Here is a 17,025-nt window from a genome sequence, read left to right on the forward strand (position 1 = left end):
GAGGCCAAACGTTTTCTGTAACTCTTCACAAGCTTTTCACACACTGTTGCTTGTATTTTGGTCCATTCCTCCATGCAGATCTCCTCTAGAGCAGTGATGTTTTGGGGCTGTAGTGTGGCAATATGGACTTTCAACGCCCTCCGCAGATTTTCTATGGGGTTGAGACTTGGAGACTGGCTAGGCCACTCCAGGACCTTGAAATGATTCTTACGAAGCCACACCTTTGTTGCCCTGGCTGTGTGTTTGGGATCATTGTCATGCTGAAAGACCCAGCCACGTCTCATCTTCAATGCCCTTGCTGATGGAAGGAGATTTTCACTCAAAATCTCTCGATACATGGCCCCATTGGCAACAAAGGAGTGGCTTCGTAAGAATCATTTCAAGGTCCTGGAGTGGCCTAGCCAGTCTCCAGGTCTCAACCCCATAGAAAATCTGCGGAGGGCGTTGAAAGTCCATGTTGCCCAACTACAGCCCCAAAACACCACTGCTCTAGAGGAGATCTGCATGGAGGAATGGGCGAAAATACCAGTAACAGTGTGTGAAAAGCTTGTGAAGAGTTACAGAAAACGTTTGGCCTCCGTTATTGCCAAGAAAGGGTACATAACAAAGTATTGAGATGAACTTTTGGTATAGACCAAATACTTATTTTCCACCATGATTTGCAAATAAATTCTCTAAAAATCAAACAATGTGATTTTTTTTTTTTTTTTTCACATTCTGTGTCTCATGGTTGAGGTTTACCCATTTTGACAATTACAGGCTTCTCTGATATTTTCAAGTGGGAGAACTTGCACAATTAGTGGTTGACTAAATACTTATTCGCACCACTGTAGATGAGGATATAGTGTGAAGCACGTTGAGGGCCTTAAAAAGGTGGAAAGGCGCAACTACTGGTGACGCAGTACCCGGAGCAATGTGGGATGTAGTACCTTGCCAGGCATGAAAATCTCTCACCATCTGGCGAAATTCGCCATTTTGAAGTCAAAAAGGGTGACCTACGTGAATTGTGTAGAGCCGAGGAGAAATTATTTTTTTGGGGGGGGGGGGGGGGTGCCGCCCAGACACCTTTACCGGACGCACGCTCGCCCGGACGCACAATCATATGATAGATGCAGCTGGTTACCAAGTGAGATTTTCTATTCAATTCAGTTCAATTCAATTTTATGTGTATAGCCCTAAATCACAACAACAATGTCTCAAAGGGCTTTACAGAAATGAAGCAACAAAAATGAATAGATACAGTTCAAGTCCTGGGTATCCCCTATCCATAAGACCCTCCATGCCGGCAAGGAAAAACTCCAAAAACTCCAGAGTCAATTGGGAGAAAAATGAGAAACCTTGGGGAGTACCACAGTCAGGAGAGATCCACTCCCAGGACGGATAGACAGGAACCCCAGAACTGCTAGTGGGAATTAGCAGGCGAAGTTACAGTCCGTAAAAATGCAGTGGAGTAAAGGAGCAAGAAGAGGTCCATCTAGCCAGATGAGACGGGGGAAGCAGCGAGGACGTCTATCCAGCCAGGGGTCCGGACAGTCAGGAGGCTGCAGCTGAAAAATAGCCCCTCCCCAGAGGGGAGGGGGGAAAGGTGACACCAGGTGACTAGTGATGAAGAGACTAGACAACTAGATATTAAGATTGGAAAATAGAAATAAAGTAAGACAAGTGGTAGGTAGAGTAAGAAAAGGAGATAGAACTCAGCGGCTGTAATTCCCCCAGCATTATAACTTCTAGTGCAGCTTAGACTAAACTGTGAGTCTACTCCGACTTCAACTAGCCTAACCATAAGCTTTATCGAATAGGAACGTTTTTAATCTAATCTTAAATGTGCAGACTGTCTCGGCTTCTTTAATACTAGCTGGAAGCTGATTCCATAAAACGGGCTTGGTGGCTAAAGGCTCTAGCTCCGACAGTACTTTTAGAAACCCTGGGAACTACCAGTAGACCTGCATTCTGAGATCGGAGTGTTCTGTTGGGGCGGTATGGAACCAGAGCATCGGTGAGATAAGATGGCCCCAACCCATTAATGGTCTTAAATGTAAGAAGGAGTATTTTAAATTTAATTCTAAACTCGACTGGAAACCAGTGAAGTGCCTGGAGCACAGGGGTGATGTGCTCTCTTCTTCTGGTTCCTGTGAAAAGTCTTGCTGCTGCGTTTTGGACTAGCTGAAGACCTTTTAGAGAACTTTTAGGACAAGCTGCAAGTAGGGAGTTACAGTAATCCAATCTCGATGTAACGAACGCGTGAATTAATTTTACTGCATCGCTTTTAGATAAAATATTTCTAATTTTGGCTATGTTGCGCAGGTGAAAGAAAGCCTTTCTACAGGTTTGTTTAATGTGTGCTCTAAATGATAAGTCAGGGTCAAATAAAACTCCTAGGTTTTTGACTGTGGTGCTGCAGGCTACACTTACATTGTCCAGAGTGACTATCTGGGCAGCTAAAGAGTCTCTCACACTTTTTGGGCCTATTATAAGGACTTCTGTCTTTTCAGGGTTGAGTAGAAGATAGTTAGTGCTCATCCAGGTATTTATATCTCGGACGCAGGTGCTTAGTTTTTCCACTTGCCTGACCTGCTCAGGTTTAATTGATAAATACAGTTGTGTGTCGTCAGCGTAACAATGAAAGTTAATGCTATGTTTTCTGATGATATTACCTAGAGCAGGGGTTCCCAACCTATTCCACTAAGGCACACTGTGGGTGCAGGATTTCATTCTTACCAAACAAGATGACAACACTTTTTCCCCAATCTGGTGTTTTACAAGTGCAATCAGTTGATTGCAGTCAGGTGTGGCTTGTTTTAGCAGAAGCCTCATTGGTTCAACTGTCTCTGCTGGATCGGCTGGAACAAAAACCAGGACCCACAGTGTGCCTTGAGGACTGGGTTGAAAACCCCTGACCTAGAGGACGCATATACAGCGTAAACAAGATTGGCCCGAGGACCGATCCTTGCGGCACACCATAACTAATTTTAACTATTATATATATAAAATATATATATAACTATTTTCTCCTTTTCAAAAATAAATTTGGGTATAAGACAGCCAGGAACCCGTTGGTTGTACTTCTGTGCGCAAGTTATATTTTAGAGCGAGAATGGAAGACAGATAGTTCGTTGCTTCTTGCCTTTCAATTGTCCAGCTGTAGGCTCAAGTCATGTTGATTGGGAAAAAGTCGCTAGTAGAGGTGGGAATCTTTGGGCACCTAACGATTTGATTATGATTCAGAGGCTATGATTAGATTATAAATGGATTATTGATGCAACCCCCCAGCTATTAGCTGGTTTAATGTTTCGTACATTAGTTACAAAAAGTGTACAAAAATCATCTCAAGCTTAAATAAACGACTATTTCAGTAACAAGTTAACGGTTCAAAACAGTAAATAAAATACTCAAGTCCCCATTTTGTATCACCAGCTTTAAACTACATTCAATTAATTTAATGTTGTGAATCAACCGTTGAAGTTGTTAAAATTGCCGTTATTTCATAATTTGCCTTCTGTTTACTTTCGACATGTGAAAGTTTTAAAACTGTTTTAAAGGTAGATTTAAGTCAAGATTTTACCATTTAGAAGTATTTTAGATAAAAAGTTAGATTTGCTCGGAAGGTTCGCTGCAACAGCCTTTCAGAGAAGTCTACTGCTTTAAAGATGGCAGGTGTTTACTAACGCTGGCAAATCCGTAATTTAGCATCTAGTTCTATATACATGAGATATCTACCGTAGCATTAAGTGGACGTAGTTTGTGGCAGCTGTCGGCAGCAGTCAGGTATTATTGTTTTTTTAAATAGCGGCATAAGTCTTAAATAGCATTATTATGTAAATTACAATCCTATTTTGAGACGATTGGACTATATACAGGGGTGCACATAATTTTTTTGCCCAGGTACTCAGAGGAGGACCTGGAGATGTGACTTGGTCCTCATTGAGCTTGAGAGCCGACCCGCCTGATGCGATAAATTTATGACAAGCTTTACTTAGAGCCAATTAACTTCAATTAATTATATTAACAATTAATGCTGGATTAACATCAACTGGCACAACATAATTGCCATTACTTTGAAGTGAAATGTAAAGAAATAAAAAGCACCAATTCCAAATAAAGGGCATTATGCGGCTCCCACATTAACTCCAAGCCTTTTTAAAAGTGGGATGTCCTCCTCATAAGACCTCATTGAAGGTGCATGTTTAGCTTTGTAAAATTCGAGCAAAAACACGTTTGTCAGTGCATGTCGCTGTTCATTACCTTTATTCCGCCACCTGTCCATAGGGCGAGTGGGGTCCTGTTTGACATCGATAGTTTGCTTAATTGCCACATGCTCTGTTTTTTTCGTGCTTTTCAAAGTTTGGATGGCTGAAATTCTTTGACCCTACATAAAATGCACTGCTCTTATCAGCGACATTGGGATTCTCACGGCGAATTTTACACCACATTTCTGTGCGAGCATCATTTGCTTCTAGCCATGATACCTCTTGTAGCCACTTTTCAGCAAAAATCCTTTTTTTTCGGTAGCTCCGGTTGACGTCTTTGTCGTCTGTCTGTCTTTTGACGGGGGTGGGGGAACACCCCTTAAGTAATTACTCAGTGTGGCCTGCCTCTTCGACATTTTGAGAAGTTATTTTCTCGTGTCCGCCGCAAATACAGTGGTCAGCCATCGGTACGCAAAAGCGTATGGAACCCGTTGAGGGCCAGCGCGTTTGTCTACGGACCACTTAAATGCACCCCTGACTATATACAACAATTTAGCGAAGTGCAAATGATGAGAAAAAGAGTCTTTTAATCTGCCCGTTAGCCACGCCTACCATTGTAGGGCTCTAGCGTCCCCAACAGTTGGATGACGTCAGCGGGAGAATGGGCTCATCGATTTTACTATTCAGCCCATTGAGGAGGATTTATTCAGAACGAGGAAAACGCGACAAAGAGAGCTGCAAAATGTCATTGTTTCAGTTTCTCTACTCCAATATTTTTACAGGATATTCTTTTTATCCAAGTATTTTTCTCCAATAGCTAAATAAATGGCATGGTCATGGCAAATAAGTCTTGTGCTAAATGGAGTATGAAATAATAAAAAGTCGATTTATTCAGGACGACATGGCAAAATTACCCCAAAATGGTCAAAACTGTCGACTTCACCTATACTTTTGCACCTCCCGAACGATATTTTAAGCCACCTAAGTCGGGCTTATGTCATTTCCCTTCCCCGCTTCTGAGAAAGTAAACAAACCAAGAGGCGTGACCAAACCAAGAGGCGTGACAGCTTGCCGACATGCTAACCCAAACCGAGTGATGTTTCAAAGTCTTCGAAGCGGAAAATTGCACATAACTAGCCCAGATCATTTCACATGACGACTGGGTTGTTGATTGTCTTCGCCAAATGGCACCCGGCTGGCGGCGAACAAGTTGGAGCTCGTCGTTCTCCTGCTGAGGGCAGAGGGCTGGTTTGCGGGGAAGCAGCTGGACAGTGACTGCCGGACAAACCGGCCAACGTCGGAGGAGCGTGTAGCTGCCAAATAATTAACACGAATATGGCACAATAATGCTTTACTATACGGCAAAGTCTTAAACAGCGAGAGACTCGTTGGAGGGCTGCTGCAGTTGTTATGCAGCTAACGTAACAATATGTGTATGAGGAGAGCTTTTTACAAGCCCATCCATGATCAAACAAATGTAGTCCTTTATTTAAAGAAAGTTTCTAGTGTTTACTTCGTAATCGCTGTACTCGCGGCTATTTTTAACACAAAGTTGCAATTTCTGATCGGTCGGAAAATTTGACAGAACACCGGGCACATGAAGAGGGCAATAAGCCAAGTATACTGCTCTCCATGCGGGCAGATGTGCAACAAGCCGCCGAGGGGACAAGGAGCATGTCAGCCACAAAATGCAAACCACCTACATATTAAAATGATCCCAGTAAATGACATAATACAAAACACGATGTTTACTCACTTCCTCGTAAGTCCAATGGTCCCACAGGAGTAGGGCTTGTTTTGGCCAATATCCACCGGTGAATGGGAACCTTTTGAAACCCCAAAAAGGCTCACAACGCCTCTCCCTCGTACAGCAATATTTTTCTGCAGCCGTTTGGCTGGCGTGATGCGAAAAATAAACGAAATAATCCGCAAAATCAGCTGAATCCTTAGTCCTTCTCATACAACAGTACGGCGGTATAGTGAAGAAGACTCCTTCCTGTACACGTCACAGCGCCCTCTTCCTCAATGCAAGACCGAAGCCGGAAGTCTGTCATTTTCGTAGCACGGGATTCAGAAAATTGAATAAATATATCGATAGCTACTTCACACATCCAAGTGGTCCATTTCATTCAGGAGCATAAAATACCGTGTGTATTATGAAATAAACATGCTTTTTCGAGTCTCATGTACTTTAAGGGCAGCTTTTTGTTATATGGGCATGTTTCAATCGTTCCTGTTGAATCATTAAAATATTTTAAATAAATAATTGACATGAATTTGTTTGGCTACTTTATTAATCAGTAATGTATGATGCATCGATAAACGTGATCATCGTCAATACCGTGATTATTGTTCAATATTTGAATCGTAGCACCCTGAATTGTAATGGAATCGAATCGTGGGGTGCCTAAGATGGCCACACACTGTGTGGTGCCTCCTGCAGATCACTGAAACACAGTGTGGGTCGACAGAGCTCAGTGTACCGGAACATATTTCCTCCACATCCTTCTCCCCTTTTTAACCCCTGACCCATTTTCATGCCTGCTTGCTCAATTGTGAGGTCATCAAGGCGTCTTCTTTTCTTTGGAAAATATTCAGAAAGCTATTTTTTAAGCTTTAATTCAACTTTATAAGATATGTTTGGAGTCTAGGAAGTTCAGACACTTCTGGAGCTATTATTTTCTATAGAGGTCGACTGATATGGGATTTTCAAAAGCCGATGCCAATACTGATATCTAAAAAAAAAAAGTCATCCGATTGCTAATATCCAAAGCCAATTTAGTCAACTGATATTGTTTTTGAAGCACGTAGAGTATGGAAAGCATTTTTAAAAAAAAAATGCTTCAACAGTTTCAAATTTACAATGTTGACCTGAGATTAAAGGATTAATATGGTCTAGTGCTACGAAATCAAACACATGCAGCACTTCTTTTGATAATTATATACACTCAGCAAGAACAGTACATTATTTTCAAATATATACCGATATATCGGTTGACTTCTAATTTTCTATTTGTCTGATTCAATAAACATGCTTTAGGCATTTTAATGAAGTTGAGTATTTGTATTATTCAAATTTTTCACACCGATGTTTACTTTTCCAGCAAATGAATATCGGCTCCAATAATTGGTCATTGGCTCCTTTAACAACCAAGAATCGGTATCTGTCCTGAAAAATCCAAATTTTGCGCCTCCATCACCTTATCGTGGTGGAGGGGTTTGCGTGTCCCAATGATCCTAGGAGCTATGTTGTCTGGGGGCTTTAAGCCCCTGGCAGGGTCACCCATGGCAAACAGGTCCTAGGTGAGGGGCCAGACAAAGAATTGCTCACAAAACCCCTTATGATGGAGAAAATTACAGGATCCAAGTTTCCCTTACCCGGACGCGGGGTACCGGGGCCCCACTCTGGAGCCAGGCCTGGGGGTGGGGCTCGAAGGCGAGCGTCTGGTGGCCGAGCCTTTTCCCATGAGGTCCGGCTGGGCACAGCCCGAAAAGGCAACGTGGGTCCGCCTTCCCATGGGCTCACCACCTGTGGGAAGGGCCAAAGGGGTCGGGTGCGTAGCAATTTGGGCGGCAGCCAAAGGCGGGGACCTTGGCGGTCCGACCCCCGACTACAGAAGCTAACTCTTGGGACATGGAATGTCACCTCTCTGGCGGGGAAGGAGCCCGAGCTGGTGTGTGAGGCAGAGAAGTTCCAACTAGATATAGTTGGACTCCACACACAGTTTGGGTTCTGATACTAGTCCTCTCGAGAGGGGTTGGACCCTCTTCCAGTCTGGAGTTGCCCACGGTGAGAGGCGCCGAGCAGGTGTGGGCATACTAATTGCCCCCAGGCTTGGTGCCTGTACGCTGGGGTTTACCCCAGTAGACGAGAGGGTAGCCTCCCTCCACCTTCGGGTGGGGGGACGGGTCCTGACTGTTGTTTGTGCTTATGCACCAAACAGCAGTTCAGAGTACCCACCCTTTTTGGAGTCCTTGGAGGGTGTGCTGGAGAGAGCCCCCTCTGGGGACTCCCTCGTTCTGCTGGGGGACTTCAACGCTCATGTGGGCAATGACAGTGAGACCTGGAGGGGCGTGATTGGGAGGAACGGCCCCCCCCGATCAGAACCCGAGCGGTGTTCTGTTATTGGACTTCTGTGCTCGTCACGGATTGTCCATAATGAACACCATGTTCAAACATAAGGGTGTCCATATGTGCACTTGGCACCAGGACACCCTAGGCCGCAGTTCGATGATCGACTTTGTGATCGTGTCATCGGACTTGCGGCCGCATGTTTTGGACACTCAGGTGAAGAGAAGGGCGGAGCTGTCAACTGATCACCACCTGGTGATGTGTTGGCTCCGATGGTGGGGGAAGATGCTGGTCAGACCTGGCAGGCCCAAACGTATTGTGAGGGTCTGCTGAGAACGTCTGGCAGAATCCCCTGTCAGAAAGGGCTTCAACACCCACCTCCGGCAGAACTTCTCCCTTGTGGTTGGTGCCTGTCGTGGCGGCAATCCCCGAATCCCCTGGTGGACACCAGCGGTAAGGGATGCTGTCAAGCTGAAGAAGGAGGCCTATCGGGCCTTTTTGGCTTGGGGGACTCCGGAGGCAGCTGACAGGTACCGGCTGGCCAAGCGGACTGCGGCTTCGGCGGTCGCCGAGGTAAAAACTCGGACATGGGAGGAGTTCGGCGAGGCCATGGAAAACGACTTCCGGACAGCTTCGAGGAAATTCTGGTCCACCATCTGGCGTCTGAGGAGAGGAAAGCAGTGCACCATTAACACTGTGTATAGTGAAGATGGTGTACTGCTGACCTCGACTCGGGACGTCGTGAGTAGGTGGGGAGAATCCTTCGAAGCCCTCCTCAATTCCACCGACACGCCTTCCTTTGAGGAAGCAGAGTCTGGGGACTCTGAGGAGGGCTCTTCACTCTCTGGGGTTGAAGTCACCGAGGCGGTTGGTAAGCTCCTCGGTGGCAAGGCCCCGGGGGTAGATGAGATCCGCCCGGAGTTCCTAAAGGCTCTGGATGTTGTAGGGCTGTCATGGCTGACCCGCCTCTACAACATCGCATGGACATGGACAGTGTCTCTGGATTGGCAGACCGGGGTGGTGGTCCCCCTTTTCAAAAAGGGGGACCGGAGGGTGTGTCCCAATTATAGAGGGATCACACTCCTCAGCCTCTCCGGTAAAGTCTATTCAGGGGTGCTGGAGAGGAGGGTCCGTCGGGAAGTCGAATCTCGGATTCAGGAGGAGCAGTGTGGTTTTCGTCCCGGCCGTGGAACAGTGGACCAGCTCTACACCCTCGGCAGGGTCCTCGAGGGTGCATGGGAGTTCGCCCAACCAGTCTACATGTGTTTTGTGGATTTAGAGAAGGCGTTCGACTGTGTGTCTAGGGGAGTCCTGTGGAGGGTGCTCCGGGAGTACGGGGTACCGAGCCCCTTGGTAAGGGCTGTTCAGTCCCTGTACAACCGGTGTCAGAGTCTGGTCCGCATTGCCGGCAGTAAGTCGAAATTGTTCCCAGTGAGGACTGGACTCCGCCAAGGTTGCCCTTTGTCACCGATTCTGTTCATGATTTTTATGGACAGAATTTCTAGGCGCAGTCGAAGCGTTGAGGGTGTCCGGTTTGGTGGCCTCAGCATTGCATCTCTACTTTTTGCAGATGATGTGGTGCTGTTGGCTTCATCAAGCCGTGACCTCCAACTCTCACTGGGGCGGTTTGCAGCCGAGTGTGAAGCGGTTGGGATGAAGATCAGCACCTCCAATTCCGAGACCATGGTCCTCAGCCGGAAAAGGGTGGCATGCCCTCTCCGGGTCGGGGGATGAGATCCTGCCCAAGTGGAGGAGTTCAGGTATCTTGGGGTCTTGTTCACGAGTGACTGTAGTAGGGAGCGGGAGATCGATAGGCGGATCGGAGCAGCGTCTGCAGTGATGCGGACTCTGCACCGGTCCGTTGTGGTGAAGAAGGAGCTGAGCCAAAAGGCGAAGCTCTCGATTTACCGGTCGATCTACGTTCCTACCCTCACCTATGGTCACGAGCTGTGGGTCGTGACCGAAAGAACAAGATCCCGGATACAAGCGGCTGAAATGAGTTTCCTCCGCAGGGTGTCCAGGCTCTCCCTTAGAGATAGGGTGAGAAGCTCGGTCATCCGGGAGTGGCATGTTGTCGAGCTGCTACTCCTCCGCGTTGAGAGGAGCCAGTTGAGGTGGCTCAGGCATCTGGTTCGGATGCCTTCTGGACGCCTCCCTGGAGAGGTGTTCCGGGCATGTCCCACCGGCGGGAGGCCCCAGGGTCGACCCAGGACACGCTGGAGAGACTATGTCGCTCGGCTGGCCTGGGAAAGCCTTGGAATCCCCCCAGAGGAGCTGGCTGAAGTGGCTGGGGAGAGGGAAGTCTGGGCTTCCCTGCTGAAGCTGCTGCCCCTGCGACCCGACCCCGGAATAAGCGGAAGATAATGGATGGATGGATGGATATGTAATTTTGATTACATTTTTCACCTGATTCTCATCCTGTGAAAAGGAGGTGACTGGCCAGATCTGATCACGTGATCGGATTCTGGGACATCTCAATGTATTGTTGTGCTGTAAACCTTTTGGTTTATTAGGAAAAATAAGTGGTTCATGGCCTCGGGTTCAGAACATTACAAGGGGTCACCATGCATAATTCACGTTAAATTATGATTTTAATTTTTGAACATAAATTGCAGTGTTTTACAAATTCTTGTTACTTCAAGTATTTGTAACTCAGAATACATCTCTATGTTCCTCTCCTGACCCTGAACTGGATAAAAGTTATTTTTCAAGATCTTAAAATGACATCTGTAGAGCATTAGTAGCCATCACAGCATTGATAGCTCACAAATTGATTCGATTTCTGTCTCCAAACACAGCATAGCAGAAATCCAGAAAGATGTGGAATACAGGATCCCATTTACAGTCAACAACTCCACCATCACTATTAACATGTGAGTTCACAATTTTAGTGAAGCTTGAATGCTTGAGAAATGGTGCTTCAACGCTGTTGTCATATTGTTGATATGTCATTGTAGAATTGTATCTTTCACAGTAGCAAGAAAATGTATGTAGGATTACTTGGATTTCTGCTTAAATTGGTCAGGAAATATGTTCTTATCTTCATCTAAGGCCTTGTCCGCGTATAACAGGGCTTTTGTTTTTACGCCAGGGAGAGTGGCTCGGTTCATACCGCAGGTCTTAATGCACAAATCAGATTTTTTCGTATTTTTCCTAGTCGAGTACGGCCTTAACTTGATGGTCTGAATGGGAAGGGTCGCATAAATGTGGACCATTTCAAATCTGATCTAGGTCACTTTCGTATGTGGTTAAAATCCGATCTGGGCCACATTTTTCCAGAATGTGGCGGCCGTCTGAACTGTCAAGTCCCTTAAATCGGAATTCATGAAGCAATTACGGTAGAGACAGGGCGCTATTTAGCTCTGCATTAGCGTTAGCGCCTAGCTTGAACGCGGTGGGCTTTTCGGGAAGAGACGAGCTTGACAAATCATTAAAAACTAAAATGGGGGGGGGGGGTAATAAGCCTGAGAATGGGTTTCTTTCTGTGCTCCAAATGAGCAATATTTCAAGATTGCTTACACTGCCGAGAGAGATGATCACCCTAGAATGAGGTTAAGCCAGCATTCGTTTTGATGCTCCTGCAGATGTGGGTCAGTTTGCACTGCTAGTCTCGCGCATGCGTGGTACTTGAACGGACTCAATGGACAAAGGCAGTCTGAACGGGCACATAAAAAAAACGAATATGACAAAAATCGGAATTGTGCATTAAGACCTGCGGTATGAACCTAGCCTAAGAGGTCTGTGGGACGATGAAACCAAAATGCAGTTGTTTGGAAGTAGAGGTGCAATAATTAATCGATTAATCGACAACTATTTTGAGAACCAAGTAATATTTTAGGACCTTCTTCACGTTAAATTATGTCTCCATTGTTGCTTACAACATGCCCAAAACAACTTGAAGTTAAACTTTGAAGGTAATTGAAAAAAGTCACATCTATCTGTTTAATCGTTTAATTGTCTGCTTAATTTATTATAAAAAATAATCATTAGTTGCAGCCCTATTGGGAAGAGACACACAATGCTTTGTGTGGAGAAAAAAGACACCTGCCTCAAGCCCTGGATAGATTCCTTTCATCCAAGAGAAAATGAATTCACAAGTTTATCAAGGCATTTTGCAGAAGACCTGTGCGCTAAATGAAGCTCAACAAAGGAAAGATGACTGCAGCAGGACAAGGAACCAAAGCAAAGAAGTAAGTTAACATTGCAATGGCCCGAGTAGAAAGAAATACAGCTTCAGCAGTTGAAAATTTGCCTTCTGGAGTGGCCCGGTCAGAGACTTGACCTCAACCTCCAAGATGGTGTGGCATTATCTCAAAAGAGCAATTCTCACCAGACATCCTAAGAATGTTGCTGCACCGAAACAGTTTTTGACAGAAAAGTGGTCCAAAATTCTACGACATCGTTGTGCAGCTCTGATCTGCAACTACGGGAAACATTTGGTTGACACTCACACACATCACATGCGCGTAACATACCTTTTCAACCTTGCACTTTGAATGTTGTGTTCAGTAAAAACATGAAAAGTCATCATGTTTGTACTTGATTTGTTAAAGCAGACTGTATTTGTCTAGTGATGTGACGTAGATGAAGATCATAACATACAGTGGGGCAAATAAGACTTTAGTCAACCACTAATTGTGCAAGTTCTCCGACTGTAAATATTAGAGAGGCCTGTAATTGTCAACATGGGTAAACCTCAACCATGAGAGAGAGAATGTGGGAAAAAAAAAAACCCAAAAATCACATACTTTGATATTTAAAGAATTTATTTGCATAACATGGTGGAAAATAAGTATTTGCTCAATACCAAAAGTTCATCTCAATACTTTGTTATGTACCCTTTGTAGGCAATAACGGAGGCCAAACGTTTTCTGTAACTCCTCACAAGCTTTTCACACACTGTTGCTGGTATTTTGGCCCATTCCTCCATGCAGATCTCCTCTAGAGCAGTAATGTTTTGGGGCTGTCGTTGAGCAACACGGACCTTCAACTCCCTCCACAGATTTTTTTTATGGGGTTGAGATCTGGAGACTGGCTAGGCCACTCCAGGACCTTGAAATGCTTCTTATGAAGCCACTCCTTTGTTGCCCTGGCTGTGTGTTTGGGAGCATAGTCATGCTGAAAAATCAGCCACGTCTTATCTTCAATGCCCTTGCTGATGGAAGGAGATTTTCACTCAAAATCTCTCGATACATGGCCCCATTTCCTTCTTTCCTCTACACAGATCAGTCGTCCTGGTCCCTTTGCAGAAAAACAGCCCCAAAGCTTGATGTTTCCATCCCCATGCTTCACAATGGGTATGGTGCAATTCAGTATTTTTTTTACTCCAAATACGGGAACCTGTGTTTCTACCAGAAAGTTCTATTTTGGTTTCATCTGACCATAACACATTCTCCCAGTCCTCTTCTGGATCATCCAAATGCTCTCTAGCGAACCGAAGGCGGGCCTGGACGTGTACTTTCTTCAGCAGGGGGACACGTCTGGCAGTGCAGGATTTGAGTTTCTGGTGGCGCATTGTGTTACTGATAGTAGCCTTTGTTATTGTGGTCTCAGCTCTCTGTAGGTTATTCACTAGGTCCCCCGTGTGGTTCTGGTATTTTTGCTCACCGTTCTTGTTATCGTTTTGATGCCACGGGGTGAGGAGGGAGTTGAAAGTTCGTGTTGCTCAACGACAGCCCCAAGACATCACTGCTCTAGAGGAGATCTGAATGGAGGAATGGGCCAAAATACCAGCAACAGTGTGTGAAAAGCTTGTGAAGAGTTACAGAAAATGTTTGGCCTCTGTTATTGCCAACAAAGGGTACATAACAAAGTATTGAGATGAACTTTTGGTATTGAGCAAATACTTATTTTCCCCATGATTTGCAAATAAATTATTTAAAAATAAAAACGAGATTTTCTCTTTTTTTTCCCCCACATTCTATCTCTCATGGTTCAGGTTTACCCATGTTGACAATTACAGGCTTCTCTAATATTTTCAAGTGGCAGAACCTGCACAATTAGTGGTTGACTAAATAATTATTTGCCCCACTGTAATTCACGACTAATTTCAACAGAAGTAATCCAAATGGTTCACATACTTTTACTTGAAACTGTATGTCTATAATTCTTGGTTCCTTTTCCAGTCTTCTGCCTCCTCAGTTCCCTCAGGAGAAGCCAGTGGTTAGCGTATATCCTCCTGTTGGTCACCACCTCATCGACAGCAATAATGGCACTTCGATCACAAGCCCCCTCATCACTAGCGTAAGTCTAGCTGACATTTTAAAGTGGTCCAGATGTTTTGAAATGATATGGCGGCTGACCGATTTGCACGTCTGCAACACAATTCTTGGATCAAGAGGTTCAATCCCGGGCTCCAGCCGTCCTGTGTGGAGTTTGCATGTCCTCCCTCTGCCTGCATGTTATTTTTGGGTACTCCAGTTTCCTCCCACATTCATTCAACAGAATGGACAAACATGCCCGTCACTGACGTTAAGCAAAATAAATGCCATTAGAAATGAATGGGAAATTTGGACGTCCATGGCCGTCAATGTCAGCGACTTAAATAGGCGTCAATGGAATTCAAGTACATAGGGAACAATAGAATGGACAAACATTCCCATCAGTAGCATTAAACAAAGTAAATGCCATTAGAGTTGAATGGAAAATTTGGACGTCCATGGCCGTCAATGGCAGCACCCTCCGTAAGCGTCAATGGAATCGGGGAACTTTGGGGGACACGTCCTATTAATATCTGGTCATTTCCTTTTGATTTTGGGACATTGTTTTTTTTTTCCATTGGAAATGAATGGGAAAAAATTTGGACGGCCATGGCCGTCAATGGCATCGAGATACATAGGCGTTAATGGAAGTCCATTAGCATCAATAGATTTGACATGCATGGCCGTCAATGGCATCATTGCAATGTAAATTCCATTGGAAATCCCATTGGAAGTGAATGGGAAATTTTCCCTTTAGAAATGAATAGGATAGTTTTTGGCAAATTTCCCGGGAACTGTAAATTTTTTTCAAAATTCTGTATACATTCTTTATGCCCCTCATCGTCCCGGAATTTTTGATGTCCAAATTGTGTGATTTGGTCAAACATTGTAGGACAAGTAGCGTTTTAAAAAATGTTTTATTAATCAAAAAATCACAGTTTACGGGCAAACGGCAAATTTTTCGGTGCCGTTTGAAAAAGTCCCCGCGTCACACGAAAATTCTGGTCGTGCCGATACCCGAACGGTGCCGATCGGTCAAACGGTTTGGGCTTTGCGGCGTGCCGAAAAAACACGGAGAATAAATTGCTAAAATATACTAGAAACTGCAATTTAGGGAGAAATTAATTCTGGTCTTTCCATGTGGAGATAGAGATCTTAGCCCCATCCTAGGTTGGTTTGGGGACAATTCAGGGACAATATCAGGTCACTTTCTGTCTATTTGGGGACATTTATGGGGCCTTGGATAATGATATCAGGTCATTTGGGAACATTTGGGAGGCGTGGCCTATTCATATCAGGTGATTTGGGAGCATTTGGGGCGGGGCCTAGTCATATGAGGTGATTTGGGAACATTTAGGGGCGTGGCCTGATCATACCAGGTGATTTGGGAACATGTAGGGGGCGTCGCCTGATCATATAAGGTCATTTGGGACCATTTGGGGGCGGGTCCTATTGATATCTGGTCATTTTCTGTTGATTTGGGGAAATTTTGTTTTTTCCCCATTGAAAATGAATGGGAAAAATGTTGGACGTCCATGGCTGTCAATGGCATCGACTTACGTAGCCGTCAATGGAAAGCAAGTACATTGGCATCAATACAATGGAGAAACGTGCCCGTCAATGGTATTAAACAAAGTAAATGCCATGAGAAATGAATGGGAAATTTGGACGTCCATGGCCGTCAATGGCAGCACCCACTATCAGCGTCAATCGAATCGGGGACGTTTGGGGGACACGTCTTATTGATATCTGGTCATTTTTTGTTGATTTAGGGAAATTTTGTTATTTCCCCATTGAAAATGAATGGGAACATTTTTGAAAAAACGCATAGAATAAGTTGATTAATAAATAATAATAATAATAATAATAATGAAGTCGCAGAATAACATTATCTGGCTTTGCCAAAAAGGCAAAGACCACCATGAATGGGAAGTTTGGACGTCAAAGGCATCACCCTCCATAAGCGTCAATGCAATCAGGGACATTTGGAGTACATATCCTATTGATATCTGGTCATTTCCTGTTGATTTGGGGACATTGTTTTTTTTGCCATTGAAAATGAATGGGAAAAAATTTGGACGTCAATGGTATCAACTTACATAGGTGTCAATGGAATCTATGTACATTGGCATCAATAAAATGAAAAAAACATGATGAAATGCCATTGTAAATGAATGGGAAGTTTGGACGTGGGCGAATGGAAAATTTTTCGCGGCCGTTTGAAAAATTCCCTGTGGCGCGCGAAAAATTCCGGTAGTGCCGATACTTGAACGGTGCTGATCGGTCCAACGGTTCAGGCTGTGCAGCGCGCCATTTTTTTTTTCATTAAAAATGAATTGGAAAATTTTCGGGGAACCGTAAATTTTTGCCAAATTCTGTATACAACTTTTATGCACCTCACCGTGCCCAAATTATTATTATTATTATATTATTGATGCCCAAATTATGTGATTTGGTCAAAAATTATAGGACTAGATACATTTTGAAACTTTTGAAATTTTTATTTTTTTTTCGGAAAATTGCCGTTTACGGGCGAACGGAAAATTTTTCGGAGCCGTTTGGAGAA

General features: G+C 44.5%; 1 protein-coding gene across 8 annotated transcripts in view; it reads left to right on the forward strand.

Annotated features, from left to right (window-relative positions):
- Positions 1-17,025, forward strand: part of vps37a (VPS37A subunit of ESCRT-I) — an 82,846-nt gene that overhangs the window by 12,228 nt on the left and 53,593 nt on the right. For all 8 annotated transcript variants that reach the window (XM_057842807.1, XM_057842812.1, XM_057842808.1 and 5 more), the window contains 2 exons: positions 11,058-11,132; positions 14,385-14,502. In XM_057842807.1, the coding sequence (XP_057698790.1) occupies positions 11,058-11,132; positions 14,385-14,502 (193 nt within the window). The remainder of the gene's footprint in view (positions 1-11,057; positions 11,133-14,384; positions 14,503-17,025) is intronic.

Source organism: Corythoichthys intestinalis, chromosome 8 (assembly GCF_030265065.1).
Source record: "Corythoichthys intestinalis isolate RoL2023-P3 chromosome 8, ASM3026506v1, whole genome shotgun sequence".
Taxonomy (NCBI): Eukaryota; Metazoa; Chordata; class Actinopteri; order Syngnathiformes; family Syngnathidae; genus Corythoichthys; species Corythoichthys intestinalis.